Raw genomic sequence first — 17,841 nt, 5'->3', positions numbered from 1 at the left:
GTGTACCTTCTTGGGAGGCTCTGCCAGGATGTTTGCATGAAAACAGAAAGATGAGAAAACAGGATTCCTGCTTTGGAGAAGGTGGTAGCTGTGAGGTGGGAAGGGAGTGTTCCAGGCTGAGTGATAGCATGGTAGTCAGCACCACAGGTCTCCATGTGCATGAATCCGTAAGCATGGTAGGCGCCTCCATGTACATGACTCTGTGAGCATAGTAGGCCGTTCACTGAGCCTTTACTCTGAGTCAGACACTCTCCTGCGTGCTTGCCTATCACAGCTCAGGTTACAGTTCTGCGAAGTAGATTGTATTGTTATTACCAGTTTACAGATGAGGAAATGGAAGGTGAAGAGTTTGACACCTTGGCCAAAATCCCTACTTAGGGAGTTGCAGACACTGGATATGAATCCCAACTGGTTGATCCTGAAGCCCAAGAAATAAGTCTTAACCACCTAGAGCCATGGTTCTTAGTGGTCATTAACTCTTTTGGGGTCACAGATAACCCCCAAAATATGATAAAGTATGGCCTTTCTGTCCAAAGGAATCCTTAGTCCTCAGGTTAGGGGCCCTGACAAGGGCACATGCATCTTGATCCTGATAAGTGTATTCGCTGATGACTGTCACAAAGCAGCCTGTGCCTTTGAAGCCCAGTGCTCCTGCCCCGTCAGCCTGTCTGTAAAGCTCCTCCATGGAGAACAGAGTGAGGCGATGACCTGTGGGATGGGGCCCGTTGTTTCTATGAGTGACAAAGCAACAAAAACAAGTGCAGCTTCACAGACCACATCCCACCTCAAGTCAGTGTGTTTACTGGGTGTCCTTGAGGAGCTTTTGAGCTGGCAGAGGACGTGCAACTAACAAACGTTTGGCAAACAGAGAACAGTACAGAAGGGGATTGAGGAGAGCTGCATTAGAAAGGAGGCCACAGATTTAAAACAAGAGGCTTGGATTGGGATCGTGGAAATGTGGGTTCTCCTCTCAGGGGTACTGCTAACTCCCTGACTGCTCTTTCTCGGCCACTTTAATTTGCCATTGTTTCCTGCTTAGTTAAGAAATGGAATGAAATCATACTCGAGGCCCTTCTGTGTCTCTCAAGGGTGAGGTGGGGGATAGGAGGTGAACTAATGACTAACCACTTGCTGCCCATCAGACACTTTTCTGTATTCCTTTCATCACAGCTGTAAGGGGGAGCCATGGACCACACTCTATAGATGACATCCAAGTAGATGAAGAACCTTGCCTGTGGTCACAGAGGCCTGCTATCCAATGCCCAGTGTGTCTGTCCAGGGTCAGGATTAGTCCAGAAGGGCAGGTCTTTGGGATGTGGGCAATGGGACATTGTATGCCTGGAGCCAGTAGAGATAAAGGCTGCTGTCAAGTCTCAAAAATATTTAAAAACATTGAAGTAATGTTTCTCCCTGTGGTTTTCTTCTCCTTGATTTCAACAGGCCACTTTCCAAACAAAGCCATGCCCTCTGCAGGAACCCTTCCTTGGGTTCAGGGGATTATCTGTAATGCCAACAACCCTTGTTTCCGTTATCCGACTCCTGGTGAGGCTCCCGGGGTTGTTGGAAACTTCAACAAATCCATGTAAGTACCAGATCGGGTTTTCTTTTCTAAACTTATCAGTTCATACTTTTACTCCACTTCTCGTCCTCTGGAGAATTGTACATGGTTGGATGTGAGTGAAGTACAGACGTTTGTGTGGTAAAGTCTGCAGGATGAGGGGAGTAAGAATTGCCACCAAGATTTAAAACCGTGGAAGCTTCTTTGTTGATTTTAGGAGTAACGAGCCGAAAGTATAGCGCCAAAAGTCACGTAGTTAGAGGCTGTTCCTCCAACAACTGGACGGTAAGTAGAGAGGGGAGACAGGGCTCATCAACTCCATTTGTTAACTTGTCTTCTCAGTAGCAAACATTTATTATGCACTGAAATGGCCAACTGTAGGAGCTGGGGGTGTAAAAACATGTGCCCAGGAAGAGTTCCTGCCCTCAGGGAGCTTACAGCCAAGTGTAAGAGGACAAGAGTTCTGTCCTCTGCCCTCGAGTCACCTGTTCTTAATCTCTTTCCCTGCCCCTGTTGTATGCAGTGGAATTGCTGACTGCACATGTCTGTCTTTCCTGGGTGTGAGCTCCAAAAGTCTGCTTCCTTTGTTTTTATATTTCTGGCTCCTGGTTTCAACTCTAGACACAAACAGAGACTTAATAAATGTTTGCCAGCTGAGATATTGAATATTTCAAATGCAGAGAGCCATGACCTGGGTTAGAATGAACTGAGGACTACAGGGGTGTATTGAGACAATCCCAGTGCAGTTTCACTGGGGCAGGTAAGGGCCCCAGGCTCTGTAGCCTCCATGGGCCCCTTCCTCCATGCAGAAACATTAAAAATTCCATTTTGCAACTATGATCCAGACTGAATTCATTGTTATATATTCATTCTTGCAATAATTCATTTGAAAAGAAAACGTTTTCATGGATCCCCAGAAGTATTATGGGCCATAGGCATTGAACCTACTGGAGAAGTTGGTGTTAGGGGTGCACACGTGTGTGTGTATGTATTTGAGTCAGGGAGGGCTTCCTGGGAGAGGGGCACATGGGCTGACTGGAAAAGTGGTAAGATCTGGTTGTGTGGGCATGATGATCAAAGATGGTGGGCTGGTGGTTGGGAGTACAGAGAATCAGTGAACCTGGGCTGTGAGAAGAGGTGGAAGTGGGCAGGGCCTGCTCTTGGAGGGCCTTGGAGCCAGGCTGGGCATTGGTACCCGGCTCGTTGACAGTCACTTCTATGTAGCTGGCCTAACCAAGGCTTTTGCTTTGCTTTTCCTGCAGTGTGTCTCGCCTGTTTTCAGATGCTAAGAGGCTGCTTCTCTATAGCCAGAAAGATACCAGCATGAAGGACATACACAAAGTACTGAGAACATTACTCCAGGTGGAGAATTCCAGCTCAAGTAAGCAAGAATCTTCTGTATGTCGGTTTGCAATTACAAGGTGACCTCGACCAGGGTGAGGCACAGCCTGGGTGGCTTGGGGCTTGTTCCCTTTAGCTCTTCCCTAAGGGGTGTCCTCCTCGGTGGCTGGGTTAAGGCTCTTTTTGCAGGAGGCATTTGAGAAGAAATTAGGGAATCTGGTTGCCACAGACATTTAGTGCACTGCCCTCCTCTGGGGATATGGAAGAAAAGTCCCTAGTGAGGAATGGCACAGGCATTCTGCTCAGGATGGGTTGGGGTACAGGCAGCTGCCAAATGTGGCTTTTTTGGGGGTTGGTTGTGTGGCTGGCGTGAACAGTGGGCAGATTTATAGATAGTGGGTACTTCTGTGCGTGTAGGAACAATTAAAGTTGCAACTTGATATGAGTAAATGTAAGTTAAGCATATATCTCTAAAAGGAAAATGCAACTCATCATCCTCTAGTCATTTGATTTAGTCTGATGAGTATTTGAACTCTGATTTCTTGAAAGTGCATTCGTCTTCCCCCGCCCCTCCCTGGTCTGGTAAGCACCAGGCAGTTGGTGGCACACTATTGAAGACGTGACAGAGGAGCAGGCAGTTTACTGAGTGAGGTGCTGGTGGCAGAAGTCATGGAGCTACCTCCCAGGAGTGGCCTACTTAGGAGGCCAAGGGCAGTGGGAGCAGTCTGCCGCCGTAACGGACGACATGCACACTGTGGAGACTTTATAAGCAATAATGAAGCCGACTAGAACTTAGTCTGCGTTTCATATCACCATGCACCGGTGGTTCTAGGCAGTACTGGTGATAAATTACCCATCCTTCCCTGGGGTGACTGCTGCAGCTGCTCTAGGAGAGCACCCTGCACTTGGTTCAGTGTTTGGGGAGCAGTGGGGGAGACTGGCCTTGCCTGAGAGGCCTCTCACTTTGGGATTCACTTGGCAAAAGAAGAAATGGCTTGAAGTGGCAGAGTTTAAACCAGATTCAGATTGGAACTTTTCTTGGGCAGATAGAACTTTCCTTTTTCTCTCAGGAAAAGAGGAGATGGTCCACATGGAACCTTTTGGCAAAGGGAAGCAAAGCTGTGGGGAGGTGAGGGGTGACACAGTGGGAGGTGCTACTTCATGGCAGGGAGAAGGGTGGCTCTGCTGGGAGGTTGGCACTCCTGGGGGATGAACTCGAGCTCCTGGCTCAGCTGCGACCCCTCCGGCTGCACGACCAGGCCATCTGGATGCTGTTTCCTTGCCTTCCAGGCCCCTTGTTTTGCACACGTGTGTCTGTCCCAATACAGGAGGCCGTGAGGTAGCAGTCATAGATGAAGTCATCAGTCCTCCCTGACCTACTAGGGGACCCTGTGCCTCGTGGAACAGAGGCAGAGCTGGGCTTACTAATCTACCCCCATGAACTAGTGTGGCACCGAGGAAAGAGTGCTAGGATAGATGACTTTGTAGCCGTGGGACCTTGTGAGTAACTTAGTGAATGTTTTCTGGCCCAGTTCTCCTCATCTGTGATATGGCAGGGGGGCGGGAGGGGGTAGGAGAACAGAGGAGCCATGGTGGTGCCGTGGCTAAGGCAGTCGGTTCAAACCCACCAGCCACACTCTACGGCAGAAAGACAGAGGCAGTCTGCTTCCCTAAAGGTTTACAGCCTTAGAAACCCTGTGGGGTTGCTATGAGTTGGAATCAACTCGATGGCAGTGGGTTTTAGTAGGAGAACCTGTCTCCTAGGACTGTTGTGAGGAGGAAATGAGATTTAATTGTTAAAAATAGCCCCTGGCATATAGGAAGCACAGAGTGAGTTGGCTATGAGTGTTTTGGACCAGTAACATCTTGGTCAAGCCAGTTAACCTCTCTGAGCCTTGATTTCCTGAGCTGTAAAACAGTAACTAACTTGCAGTGTAAATTTAATAGGTTTCTGTTACGTAGTAGATGCTTCATAAATGAGAGGCAGTGTTATCCTTCTGTGACAGGGGTGGATTCTGAGCATCCTGCCTGTCCGCTGGCTTGGCTGTTGAAGTCCACTGGCTGATGGGGGAGAGCTGTCAAGCACAGTGTCAGGGTTCAGTGGAAGCCATCTTGGAAGCACAAATGCCTTTCTTCTTCGAGCACCTGGAGACCTGAGTCGGGGGGGAGAGGAGAAGCCAAACCTGTGTCCTGTATACTGTCTCTGCACAGCTCAGGAGACAGCGGGCCTCCCTGATTGCTTCATTTCAATGCTTGTTTCATATCTCTTGGTTCCTCCCGGGAACCAAATAGCACCTATTTCTTAAATCACTTCCTCCTTTCTTTGTCTTGCAGCACAGAGCCAGGCCTCAACCTAGCGAAAAATGCACAGAAATGCTGCTTCTTCCTAGATGAAGTTTTAGTATGTGTTTGCTGATTTTGAGTAGGATGGAGCTCTGGTAGCATAGTGCCTAAGGCACTTGACTGCTAATCAGAAGGCTGGCAGTTCAAATCTGCCAGCCACTCCTCGGAAGGAAGGTTGGGCATTCTACTTCCTCAGTGATACTGCCTCGGAAACCAGGGTGGGGTCGCTTTGAGTGGGGGTCTGACTCAATGGCACATAACAACAACAACAGCCATAGATTTCAGAGAGACTCTGGAGCCAGGACAGTCATTGTCCATCTCTACTTGGAGACCTGTGTTTATCTTTGTTAACCCCCGACTCCCAGCACGATGGGCCCAGCCCTCTTGTACAGTCGCTCTCAGGGTTAGAAGGATCCTTGAAGGTGGTCTAGTCCGGAGCCGGCCCCATCTTAACTCTCCCTGTCACACATCCACTTCCCCAGCACGATGGGCCCAGACCTCTTGTACAATCACTCTCAGGGTTAGAAGGATCCTTGGAGGTGGTCTCGTCCAGAGCCCAGCCCTTGTCATAACTCTCCCTGTCACACATCCACTTCCCCAAAGTGGGAACCCGCTTCTCGCAGGGTAAGCTCATTTTGAGGATGGATAGCTCTGATGGTCAGAAAACGTTTGTTCCTCTGCTACACCCTCTAGAGAACAGATCTTATTCTGTTTCCCTCGACATATTTGAGGGCATCCTTCAGTTTTTCCTCAAGTCTTTAGTTTTATAAGCATGCCCTGGGCAGCATAATCTAGTGGCTAAGAGAACAGACTGGACATCCAGACTGATTGGGTTCAAATCCGAGCTCTGCTGGTTACTGGCTGTGAACTCGGATGATTTCACAACATGTCTGTGCCTCAGTTTTCTCATCTCTCCAAATGGGGCTAACATTAGCGGCTCGTGCAGCGTAGTTTAGTTCACTGAATTTTCCTGTTATATGAGGTACAGATTTTCATTCCTTTTTTTTTTTATAGATGAAGGTGCTGAAGTCAGAGAGGTTTAGAAACTTACTTAAGGAAGTACTGCTGTCAAGGGCAGGGACCAGATTAGAACTCCAGTCGTTCCTGCTCTGCTGTTACTACATTTTGTTTTTTAATAATATTTTGTTGTGTTATTGGTGAAGGTTTACACAGCAGTTGAGATTCCCATTCAACACTTTCTTCACAGGCTGTCCAGTGACACTGGCCTATACCCACAGTGCATTAACATCTTCACCATATCCATCCTGGTGGTTCTCTTTGTTATTATATCTTACATAGAGAAGCCCTGGGAGCCAGAATCTGCCCCAGTGTCTCAGATACTGGACATGGACGAAGTGGGAGCAGAGAGGAGACAGGAGGGCTTCTGAGGAAAATGCCAGACTTCCTCAACCCCTTCTGACTTCATGGGCAACAGGCACGAAGGGGGTGTTTCCCAAGACGCATCTAGGAGAATGTCCTGTAATTCACAGTCACTTCTTTCCCGTCTAAAGCCCTCATCCCATTTGGGCAATTGTTGAAGTTGAGGTTTCAGCCCCAAAGTTTGCCTTCTGTTCTTTTTGGCCCCTGTGTGTCATCTCGTTGGGAGATCTGATGACACACGCATCGACATTATGTAATCAAGCGGGAAATTCCTCGTAATCTTCGAGTGACTGCAAGTCACGTTCTGTATGCACTTGTCGCAATTTCTGATTTAGGGTCTCTGAGGTTCATGTTTTGAAACCTTGCCGCCTGGTTTGAGAAGCTTTTCCCAGACCTGTCAAAGCCAGGCTGCGTCCCGGCACCCAACCTGCTGGTTTCCATCCAGGCGGTGGCCTGGCCCCAGCTGGGCTGTAATCAGGGGATGCAATGCCCAACCGCTGTGTTGAAATATTGCTTGAACTAAAGTCCAATCAAAGGTCAGCTTTACCCAAACAAGAATAGAAAATAATTGCACCCAATTACAGGACAGTATGAGTCGGGGCCGACTCGACGGCAAATAACAACAACAACAACAAATGTACCCCACAATATCAGATTGCCTTTAAACAAGGTTCAAAATGTGAACCTCAGAAAGAGTGTGTTTCTGTCCCCTGCTTCTTCTGTATAACACTTACTCTGTGTGTGGCAGAGAGCAGTCTCGGAGTTCACTTTGTTTCCAGCTGAACTCTTGGCATCTCTGGCCCTCATCACTGTTGCATTAGGCACAAAAGGGTGTGCTTAGGGGGATCCTTTGTCCATCAGTCTACGTTGCCCCAGGTAATAACATTTTTAACATAGCAATACATTCAAGCCCTACAAAAACTCTAGCAGGTTGTATTGTTATTCCTACTTTATTGATAGTAAACTGAGGCTTATAATCGGTGCCAATGGAAGCAGCAGTCAGGACATTAGATGACTTGTAGCATTGGGAAGGTCAACCATGAAGGAACTGTTTCAAGTGCTGAGGAGCAAGGATGTCTCCTTGAGGACTAAGGTGCACCTGACACAAGCCATGATATTTCCAATCGCCTCGTATGCATGTGAGAGCTGGACAATGAATAAGGAAGACCGAAGAAGAGTTGATGCTTTTGAGTTGTGGTGCTGGCGAAGAATGCTGAAAGTACCATGGACTGCTAAAAGAACTAACAGATCTGTCCTGGAGGAAGTGCACCGAAATGCTCCTTGGAAGCAAGAATGGCCAGACTTCGTCTCACCTATTTTGGTCATGTTGTCAGAAGGGACCATTCCCTGGAGAAGGATGTCATGCTTGGTAGGGTGGAGGGTCGACGAAAGAGGGGGAGGCCTTCAATGAGATGGATTGAACCGTGGCTGTGATGATGGGCTCAGGTATAGCAGGGATTGTGGGGCTGGCATGGGGTCAGGCAGTATTTCATTCTGCTGTGCATGGGGTTGCTATGAGTCGGAAACGACTCGACGGCACCTAACAACAACAACAAACGGAGGCTTTCCTGGCCTGTGGAACATGTCGTACCACCTATATTCTCCTCCTCTGAAGTTTATTGAGCAGCTGTTTTCCCAGGGACAGTGCACGCAGCTGTCAGGAGGAAACCCGTGTAACTGTTGGAAGTGGAAGAAATAGGCGTGTGCTGCAAATGACTGTTTGTACCGGGTATTGTATGAGGTGAGGCGTCCTGCAGGTATGACTTTGTGAAACTTTTGTCTCTGGCTTTTTTACTGGAAGATAATCCTTGTAAGTATATTTGCAGGTACCTGTGCGTTATTTGAAAGTTGCTTTTCTTGCGATGATTCCATGTTCGCCTAAATACTGCATTTTCAGGCACCTTAAATTGTACGCACCTGTCTAGGGATCTAGAAGGTGGTTAAAAGTCCAGAGGGACATATGTGTCTCACTAACCCTACTTCCCTGTCTAGAGGGACATATATGTCCCACATGATATATATAAAAATCCATATTTAATGAAAAAAATTTCAAAAATGCTCCTCGACTCAGCATGCCTTCCATTAATGAAAACACATAGCATCAACAGGAAATTCAAAGCAGAAAATGATTGGGTCATAAAAGGGTTAAGGAATGTCTGGTTTCTGGACAGTATTCCCATTAGTCTGGAGAGAAGACTAGTTGCTCTGGTGCCTGCCAAGGGGTTTAAGGAACATCACCCTACACATTCTGGTTTCCCTTGGAAATCCTTCACTTAATTGTCATCCGTGATTTTATCTGCATTGATTTGGAGCTTGTTTAATTTTCAGCTTGCATTTTCTCTTGCAGTATGCGCGGGCCACTCTCAGGGGTACTTTACACAGTGTCCTTAGTGCTCTTAACCCCCACTCCTGTGAAGTAGGTCTCCATTTCTGTAGAAAACAGGCTCAGAGAGCCTGAGTGACTTTCCTGAGGCCACACAGTTGGTAAATGCTGGAGCTGAGATTTGAACCAGACTCTTCAACCTGAGCTGTTTCAGGTATGTCTTTGGGAAGCTCAGGTTCAGATGATGGACTGGGAGGTCCTGGGACTGTGTGCACCCAGCAGGCTCCCCACCTACTCTCACCTGCCCTGAGGAGCCACCCAGGGAACAGCCTCTTCACCCTGCCCTACCCCTTCTCAGGAGCCTGGACAACAGGGTCTCCCAGAGGAGGGCTTAGCCCCTGCAGACAGCAGCTCTTCGTGAAGAGGAAAGTAGGTTGCAGCATCAGGCAAAGGAAACAAGTCATAACAATGAACACCAGACAACACCTGAGTGTGTGTTTACAAGCCCTTTTATAGTACTGTTCCAGGTCTTGTTTATCAGAGCGGACACGCTTAGGCTGCATAGAGCCCAGAAAGTCGTTGGCCCCCCAAATCCTCCTCCGCATGTCCCCTCGGCCCTTGCCCACTGGGCAGGGCTGGGAGACCACGTCCGACCCTTTTTGGAGGAGCGTCTGGGCCTGAGGTTTTTTTTGTGTGTGTGTTTTTTTTTGCCTCCTCCACCCACTCTTGCAGCTGATGGCTGTGGTTCCTTTTCATGTTGAACAAAAGAAACCACAGTGATCTTGAAACCCGAGCTGGGGCCTAGGGCCACTGACCGAGAGTAACCCCAGCAGCTGGCAAGGGCTTCCCTCCTCTGCCTTCTTCCTCCTCTTCCCCGCCTCTCCCTTGCACCTCTGCGCCCTAGGGAGACGGCCTCCTCTGGGAGAGCAGCAGCGGAAACATTAATGGGCTGGGAAGGCCTCTCCCGGGCTCACCCTCCACCTGGGAACGGCCCAGAGCGAGTGGGGCCAGGCTGAGGATTCCTGCCCCCCTTTTTTCTAAAGCTCTTTTTCTTTTTCTTTGTTCTTCCTGCTGCACCCAAAACAAAACTCTTGGACAGTGGATAAGCCATCGTTTGCTTCTTAAGGGGCAACACTGAGGAGGCTGCGCTCAGGGATTCAGGTGTTTGGGTCTGTACTCAGGAGAGCGCGGCGGGAAGGCTCTCTGGGCCTTCTGCTGCTTGCTCCCACTCTTCCTGAGCTCTGGGAGCGCAGTGCCTAAGGCATTCGACTGCTAACCAGAGGCTGGCAGTTCAAGCCCACCAGCCACTCCTCGGAAGGAAGATGGGGCAATCTACTTCTGTAGTGATACAGCCTCAGAAACCCAAGGCAGGGTTGCTATGAGTTGGGTCCAACTCCAACTTGGTTTCCACAGCAATCTGTGAAATATTCTTATCCCCATTTTACATCCAAGGAACCTGAGGCCCAGAGAGATTAAGAAAAGGGAAAAGTGAAGTTCATGGTTGAATCCATGGAAATGGCAGAGCTAACCTTGAATTCAGACCTTCTGAAGCTGTGTCCAGTGCTGATTTCATTCTATTTCAAGTGCATTTTTCAGATACCATCGACAAGAAGACCTCAGCTATCATTTTCTCCAACTTCACATTTTACAGATAACAATACCAAGGTCCTTGGTAACTCACTTGGGCAAAATTCAATGGCCAAGTTATTGCCCTTTTCACTGAGTGTTCCCGGTCTTGCCTTGAATGATTGTCCCAACCTGGTCTTTCTTGCTGGTTCTGTTACAACTCTGCCATCCCTGTCATGACTCTGCACACATGTATATGTCCGAGACCTCTCTGTAAAATGCTGGGTTTATTCATTCTTCTATAAAATTCTGAATAGAGATGTCAGTCTGTTAGAACCATTTAACCTTACGGGCAGTATAAGCAGCAGGGATTCATTAACTGACTCAAAAATCCAGGCAGGCAAATATATACCACATACACACATAGGCACTCACACCTGTGTATATACCTTAGATCACAAATTCCACATCTTCACTGTTTTCATCTATTCTGAAAGCATATGCTTCAAGGTCAAGTTAGTAAGATGCTAATGGGATCTGTCCTTTCTGGAAATGATGATGATGATAAAAAAAAACCCAAAAAGCTCAATGCTGTCCAGTCGATTCCGACTCATAGTGACCCCTCCTTGGGTTTCTGACATGGTATCTGTATGGAAGTAGATTGTCCAGTCTTCCTTCCTAGGAGTGACTGGTGGATTTGAACTGCCAGCTTTTTGGTTAGTTTTGAAAATGCCTTAGACGCTACGCCACCAGCGCTCCCATGATGAGGGTACCCCTCCTTTATTGAGAACTTCACTTGGTGCCAGGTGTTATACTGGATCTCAGGTGATGGAGCTGAGTGGATTTAGAGAAGGTCTAGTGCGCTTGACTGGGTGTGTTTCACATTCAGCACTGCTCCACCCTTACCCTGACCCACTGCGAGTGACCTGCTTCTCCACAATTGGCCGTTTCCCAGGTCACATCCGTTCATTCATTAATTTTTTTCATTCATATTCATTCATTCATAAATCCAGTATTTGCTGAGTGCCTTCTTTGAATCAGGCTCTGCTGGGTTCTAGACTTACGAAGTCCCAACCCTACAGGTACTTCTGTACTTCTGAAGAGATAGCTGTGTGCATGGACAGCTACAATGTGAGCTTTGTGGTGCTTGAGGGAAATGAAAGATACTACTGGGACGCAGAGGAGAGCCTCCTAACCCAGAGGGCAGCGGGGAGGTCAGGGCAGGCTTCCTGGAGGAGATGATTCATGGCTAAGTCATGAAGAAGGGGTAGGAGTTAGCCAGCCTAGGCAAGGAAGGGCTGTTTCAGACATCTGGATTTCTTTATATGCTTGGCTTCTCCACCCATTTTCCTGTCAGCTGCCATTATAGAGGAGACTGAGACCAGCAGGTGCCAGCCACCCTACTCGTCTGACACCATGCCCCTTCCTCTTTCTTCTCTTAGACGTCCTGAATCTTAGGTTTTAAGGAATCTCCTCTGTGTTGACTTGCTTTATCACTTAGTTAATTCCTTCAAAAGCATTTATTGAGAGCCTCCTCGGTGCACAGCACCACGACTACAGGATGTCCTGGTCCCTACCGTTGTGATGCCCTTACCCTCTCCGCACCAGCCACAGTATCTACAGATTTTTTGTCCTTTTCCAGAACTGGACTTCAGCTTCATTTCCACCTGAAGCAGTTGCAGATCAGCCTCCTCTTGGTCAGACACTTCCACTAACGCTCTTCTTCTGGCTTCCTCGTCCCTCCTACTTTCTCTGCTATTTTGCCTCTTCACCTTCTTTATCAGCTCTCCAAGTTCCTGAAGGCAGGGACTGTGCCCACATCTTTGCCCTAACCTCCCTGTGGTACAAAGGGGAGCGGAAGGGACTTTTCAGTAATGTCGAGTATGCGGCGTGCTTACTGCTCATGTTTTCCATAGGGTTGTCTCTGTTCCTCTTACTGTTGGAAGGTAGATACTGCTGTCTTCAGAGGTAGTACTGCTGATTTCATAGGTAAGGTAACTTGGGCTCAGGAAGTCTAATGTAGCTAACGAGCAGCAGAGTCCATAATCGAACTTAGGTCTCTCTGGTCCCAAACCTCTCCTCTTTCCACCACACAGTGGTTTCTCAAATCCGGCTGCAGTGACCCAGGAAGTTTTTTAGAATTCTGATGCCTGGGTCTTCCCCCCAGGGGTTCTGATTAGTTGTTTGGGGGTGTGGCCTGGGCATTATGCTTTGGTTTTTGTTTTCTTTTTAGTTAAAGTGCCTGGGCAAGTCTATTGAGTCACCAGGGTTGAGATCCAGTACGCCCCACCGTGCTGCTCTAGGGCATGCACGCTGGTTGCGGTTGGTGGTGGAAAGGTATGACCCGAGCCATGTGTGCATATATCCATGTGATCAGACTGCAGGAATGTTATAATCAGGGATCTTCGGCCCTCCCTGCTGCATCCCTGTCCAGTGGTCCACTGCACCGAGCACGTGCGTGGCCAAGGGTTGTTGACTGTTTAATTGGCCTCTTGGGTCTTGTCTCATGCAGGGGACTGGCTGGGGCTTGGACTTGATCACATCCAGCTGTTCTCAGCCTCAGGGCATGTTGACACAACGGAGGAGCCTTATAAACACACTGAGCACACTTGCTGGGCTCCACAGCATTGCTGCATGACCTGGACCCGTCGCTAGTGTGGCCGGGGTGGGCCTCCCACACTTTGACAGCCCTGCCGGGGAGGGAGGGGGCCGCTCTGACATTCCCTCATACATGACCAGCAGTTGCTCGGGGAGCATTGGTGGCCCACCTGGTCAGTGAGGGTTGGCTTGTACGGTTCTGTCAAGGGCTCAGAGAGGTCAGTTTTTACCCTCATCGTACCCTCATCAGTAAGGGAACCGAGGCAAAGCTAGGTGAAATGATCTGGCAAGTAGTGGGTGCAGAACCCAGGTTGTCTGGTTCCCAGTGTGGTACCTCTCCCTTAGTCCAAAATGGCCAGTGGCTGGCCTCTCACATCAGGCCTGAACTGCAGTCACCAGCTTTGACTCCTTCTTTCCTGTTTCCTCCCACCACAGGAGCACTGGGACACTGTGGGTGTCACTTGCTGTCCCTGAGACTAGAGTTCTAGAGATGAGGGTTGCTGTTTCCTTCCAGGAAGTGGCTCAAAGACCTCCCTGATATGCCTGGGCTCTTCTGGACCTACTCAGGTGAATTGAAATTTCCTGGAATGCCACCCAGACACTTCTAGAATTTTCTCAGCCCCAGTCCCATCCCATAGTATTTATTATTCTATCATCATTGACTGAGCAGTAATTCTTTGCCAGGCCTTGATCTGGGCACTAGGGACATAGAAATAAGACACACATTCTGTGCCTGAGAAGCACAGTCTAGTAGACACAGCGTGCAAGTAAAATATGGCCCCCAGATCCCCTGCTTGATAAAATGTAGGTTCTTAGGCCCTGCTCTAGGCTCACTATTTCAGAATCTCTAGAGACTGGGTCCAAGAATCTGCATATTAGCATGTGTCCTCAGTGAATCTTAGTGCCCTGAGGTTTGACCACGGTAGAAGTGAGCCAGATGGTAGTAGCATCATGTCATGGGCAATGGGGAGCCTCGACTCCGAGCAGGGAAACTAACTGGGCCTGGGAACAGCTTCTTGAGGATGTCATGAGGAGGAACCAGGAGTGAGGCAAACGGGCAACTAGAGGATCATTTCTCTAGAGAGGTGACTCATGCTTCCTTTCTCCTTTGTATATTACTACTCATGTTGGCTTCAAGCAGAACATACCTGGATCACACGGCACCAGTGAGAACCTGGTTGGCTCTAGGGACCCTCCTGTTGATCTCTGCATATGACCACCTAGCTCCCAGGATGAACTCCTGTCCTTTTTACGAATCCCACGGTAGCCCCTTTTCAAATCAAACCGTTATTTCTCTTTAGGGAAGTGATTTGGGTTTGTAAGATTTGCCCCTGGAGGCTGGTTAGTGCCTGGGTGTGGAGGCCGAAGTTCTGCAGGATGACTGCTCAGGAGAGTGGCATAGAGGGCCTTCTCAGGCCGTGTGGCCAGGATGGCCTGGTTTCATCTTTATGACAAGAAGTTGGCTTATTAGGAGGGTGGGTGGAGGAGACGTGAGCAAGGAAATGACAACAGACAGGAAAATGATAGCATGTCGGGGTCAGGCTCCCGCTGAGCGTCTGCTCAGAACTTCTGGTGAGAGATGAGAAACGTGAGGTTCAGAGGGTCATGTGAAGCTCCCAAGTGATGCCCCACACACCGCCTCCAACTCGGGGGTGTGGAATTTGGGTTTTGGGACGAGTGCATTTTCTGCTTCACCATGCTGCCTCAGAGCATATATTTTTAATGGCCTGGGAACTTATTATTGAAAGGATTCCGTAAGAAACCTTTGGCAATCCATTCATCTCGTGGGACTGATTTCTTAATAGAGGCTTATGCATTTTCTTAAGACACAGCAGAACTTGTCATCTGTGTTTTGGAACTAAAACAAGACCACATCTGTGAAAGTGCTCTGACACATATAACATGCTACACTGTTGGTTCTCACAGTGTGGTCCCCAGGCAACGTGTAGTGGCATCACCAGGGAGCTTGTTGAAAAAGGGCCCCACGTCAGGTGCGTGAAACAGATTCTGGGGATGACACCTGGTTATCGGCGTTAGGCTCTCCAGACCATCAGCGGACCATTCTGACGCGGGCAGGTTCAGAACCCCTGCTATGCGTCGGGAAGGAGTTAGCCTCTGGAACCTCTGCTTTCAGCCACGGGAGGTGGCACGGGGAGATAGGAGCCTTGACAGCAGTGTCCCAGGCCCCAGGTGGGGCGGGTGAGATCATTTAAAAGGTTTGGCTTCCTGTTTGAAAAGCAGGGAAACTGTGTGTGCACGTGCGTGTGTACAGTATCATCACACTGCTCGAGTTTAGGAGCTCACACTGAGTGCGGCTCAACACGCCTTCAGAAAGCAATCTTTTCCTCCCTCTCCTGATGAGCGAAGCCCTCCTAACCTCATTTCTCTGTGTGCTGAAGCCAGATGCCTGCGGGCATCAACTGGTTTAAAATGAGGCAATCAATAACATGCTTTTTTTTCTCCACCTGCACCATCCTGCGGACTTTCTTATTAAATGAAAATGAAACGTGATTTATTGATAGGTTTGAAGCTTCAGGACTTTCTGGTGGACAATGAAACCTTCTCAGGATTCCTGCATCACAACCTTTCTCTGCCAAGGCCGACTGTGGACAGAACGATGGGAGCTGGCGTCCGTCTCTACAAGGTAAGCGTCTCTCTGGGCTCCCTCCGTGGGGCTGACGGCAGTTCCGTTGTGTGAGCACATGGAGAGAAACCATGCAAGCGCCATCTTTGCAGTGGTGGAAAAGGAGGCAGTCGGTTTCATTCCGCTTCACCTAATTTTATTCTTCTGCTCGGGCTGGCGTTGCCAGACCATCCAGAGTGTGGGATGTACAACCTGGCATCGTGGGCCTGCTGCTTGAAATAAAATGATTTCCCGCCTGTCGACTGGTGTTTGTGATGACTTCTCCCTAAAAGGGTCATGTTTTATGTTAAATTAAAATTTCCCCTATTTTTCAAGAATTTCACAATTCTGGAGACAATAACCAGGGCTAAGGATTATTGATCAGGAGTGCAGGTATCTTAAGATCCAAGACAAGGAAGTCAAAAAGCTTGTGCTTGTTTTAAAGATGGACACACACACACATACACACACACACAGATGTCAGGAGAATTTTTTTTTTTTTTTAAATTTTTGACACTAGGAAGTAATACTAGTGTTTATGTAGAATTCTAACTTTCAATTCTTAGAAAACTTCCTCCTACGTCATTAAGTATCCTGCAGCTCCTGGGCAGTAGGTAGCAGACTCCGATTGCGTGCTTATTGATTTCCGGAGAAGTTTCTCAAGTTTCTTCGGGCAGGAAGGAGAACTGCTTCCTCACCCAGTCTCATGTCTGCATGCTCGCTTGTCCTTATAATAAGCAGAAGTAGAAATGTTTGTGTTGGAAAATAAGGCTTTTGCTTCACATGATCTAGAATTTTTAAAATGAGAGACGTGCACTTACAGCTTGCCCTAATGAAGCTAGGAAAGTATACCTTGTGTTTACCAACTGGGTGGTTGTGAGATGGGCCGAAGGCAGCAGCAGGCTTTTGAAAATAGTTGCATTTAGCATGACTCTAAAAGCTCCCTGTCACATCCTGTCAGTTTAAAATAAGAGGACATGCTAAGGGGGTAGGTTTTGCATGGTAATGAGAGATGCTCTGTTGTCTGTGTTCTTAGCTGTAAACATTGATTGCCTGGCAGCAAGGGCCACAGAAAGGAGTAGAAGTGAAGTGTGCTTGCGTATCTGGCTGCAGGTGACAGTCAATGGCAACCATGGCAGGCCAAGTGCTCTGCAGTGTCTAGAAAGCTGCTCAGGTCTTGAGAGGCCTTTGGTCCATCCTTCATATGGGGCTGTGCCATGAGCAGGTCACACTGCACTAATTTCACCCAGGACATAGTAAGGAGATAATAAAGGATCTACACCGTTTGCTCTTTGATTCAGTAATACTTCCTGTCTATAATGGAGGGTCAACGAAGAAGGGGAAGGCCCTCAACAAGATGGATTGACACAGTGGCTGCAGCAGTGGGCTCAGGTCTAGCAAATATCACGGTGCTGGCGCAGGACCAGGCAGTGCTTTGTTCTGCTGCACGTGAGGTCGCTGTGAGTCGGAGATGACTCGACAGCACCTAACAACAACAACAAATTCTGAAATTGCTCGAAGTATTTCTTGTGTATCAATAAAATCTCTTCATCTACGAATAAATAGTATAATGTTTTTTCATAGTTTGGCCCAATCTCAGTCTAAGATATAAGTTCCACAAAAATTAGGGTATTTCTCTAATAAAAATTGTCCCAGGAGTTCAGACACTGGATTCCTATTAGGTGATCATCTGTCCCACTTTTGAGAAAAAGAATCGGTTCAGGATTTCCCACTGCAAGAGGGTCACGTGTGTACGAGATGATGAGTCAAACAACATCCAGGTTGCAGTGTCCTGTCAGATCATGCCTTGTGATATTCCCAAGTTCAGTAAAGAGACTCCAGGCATTGGGCTGTCACCATGGTGTCATGTTAAGATCTTCAAAGGTATACTGCTGTGAAGACCCCCAGCAGGCTTTGAGGAACCTGCTTCCCATCTTTGTAATAACAGTTTTGCTTGTCTCTTTCCATGAAATGTTTCCAGGTGTTTCTGCATGGATACCAGTTCCACCTGACCAATCTGTGCAGTGGATCCAAATTAGGAGAGGTGATCTATCTCAGTGACCAAGATGTTTCCAAGCTTTGCAGCCTGCCTAGGGAGAAGCTGGATGC

At 48.2% G+C, this 17,841-nt stretch overlaps 1 protein-coding gene across 1 annotated transcript in view; it reads left to right on the top strand.

Annotated features, from left to right (window-relative positions):
- The window catches only part of ABCA1 (ATP binding cassette subfamily A member 1), a 119,367-nt gene that overhangs the window by 15,369 nt on the left and 86,157 nt on the right, over positions 1-17,841 (top strand). Inside the window, exons 3-6 of the mRNA XM_007953759.2 lie at positions 1,441-1,582; positions 2,821-2,939; positions 15,632-15,753; positions 17,714-17,839. Coding sequence (XP_007951950.1) covers positions 1,441-1,582; positions 2,821-2,939; positions 15,632-15,753; positions 17,714-17,839 — 509 coding nt within the window. The remainder of the gene's footprint in view (positions 1-1,440; positions 1,583-2,820; positions 2,940-15,631; positions 15,754-17,713; positions 17,840-17,841) is intronic.

Source organism: Orycteropus afer, unplaced genomic scaffold (genome assembly GCF_000298275.1).
Source record: "Orycteropus afer afer isolate SDZICR_OR568_19922 unplaced genomic scaffold, OryAfe1.0 scaffold00410, whole genome shotgun sequence".
Taxonomy (NCBI): domain Eukaryota; kingdom Metazoa; phylum Chordata; class Mammalia; order Tubulidentata; family Orycteropodidae; genus Orycteropus; species Orycteropus afer.
Note: the sequence above shows the minus strand (reverse complement) of the source record. Positions and strands in the feature narration are given on the sequence as shown.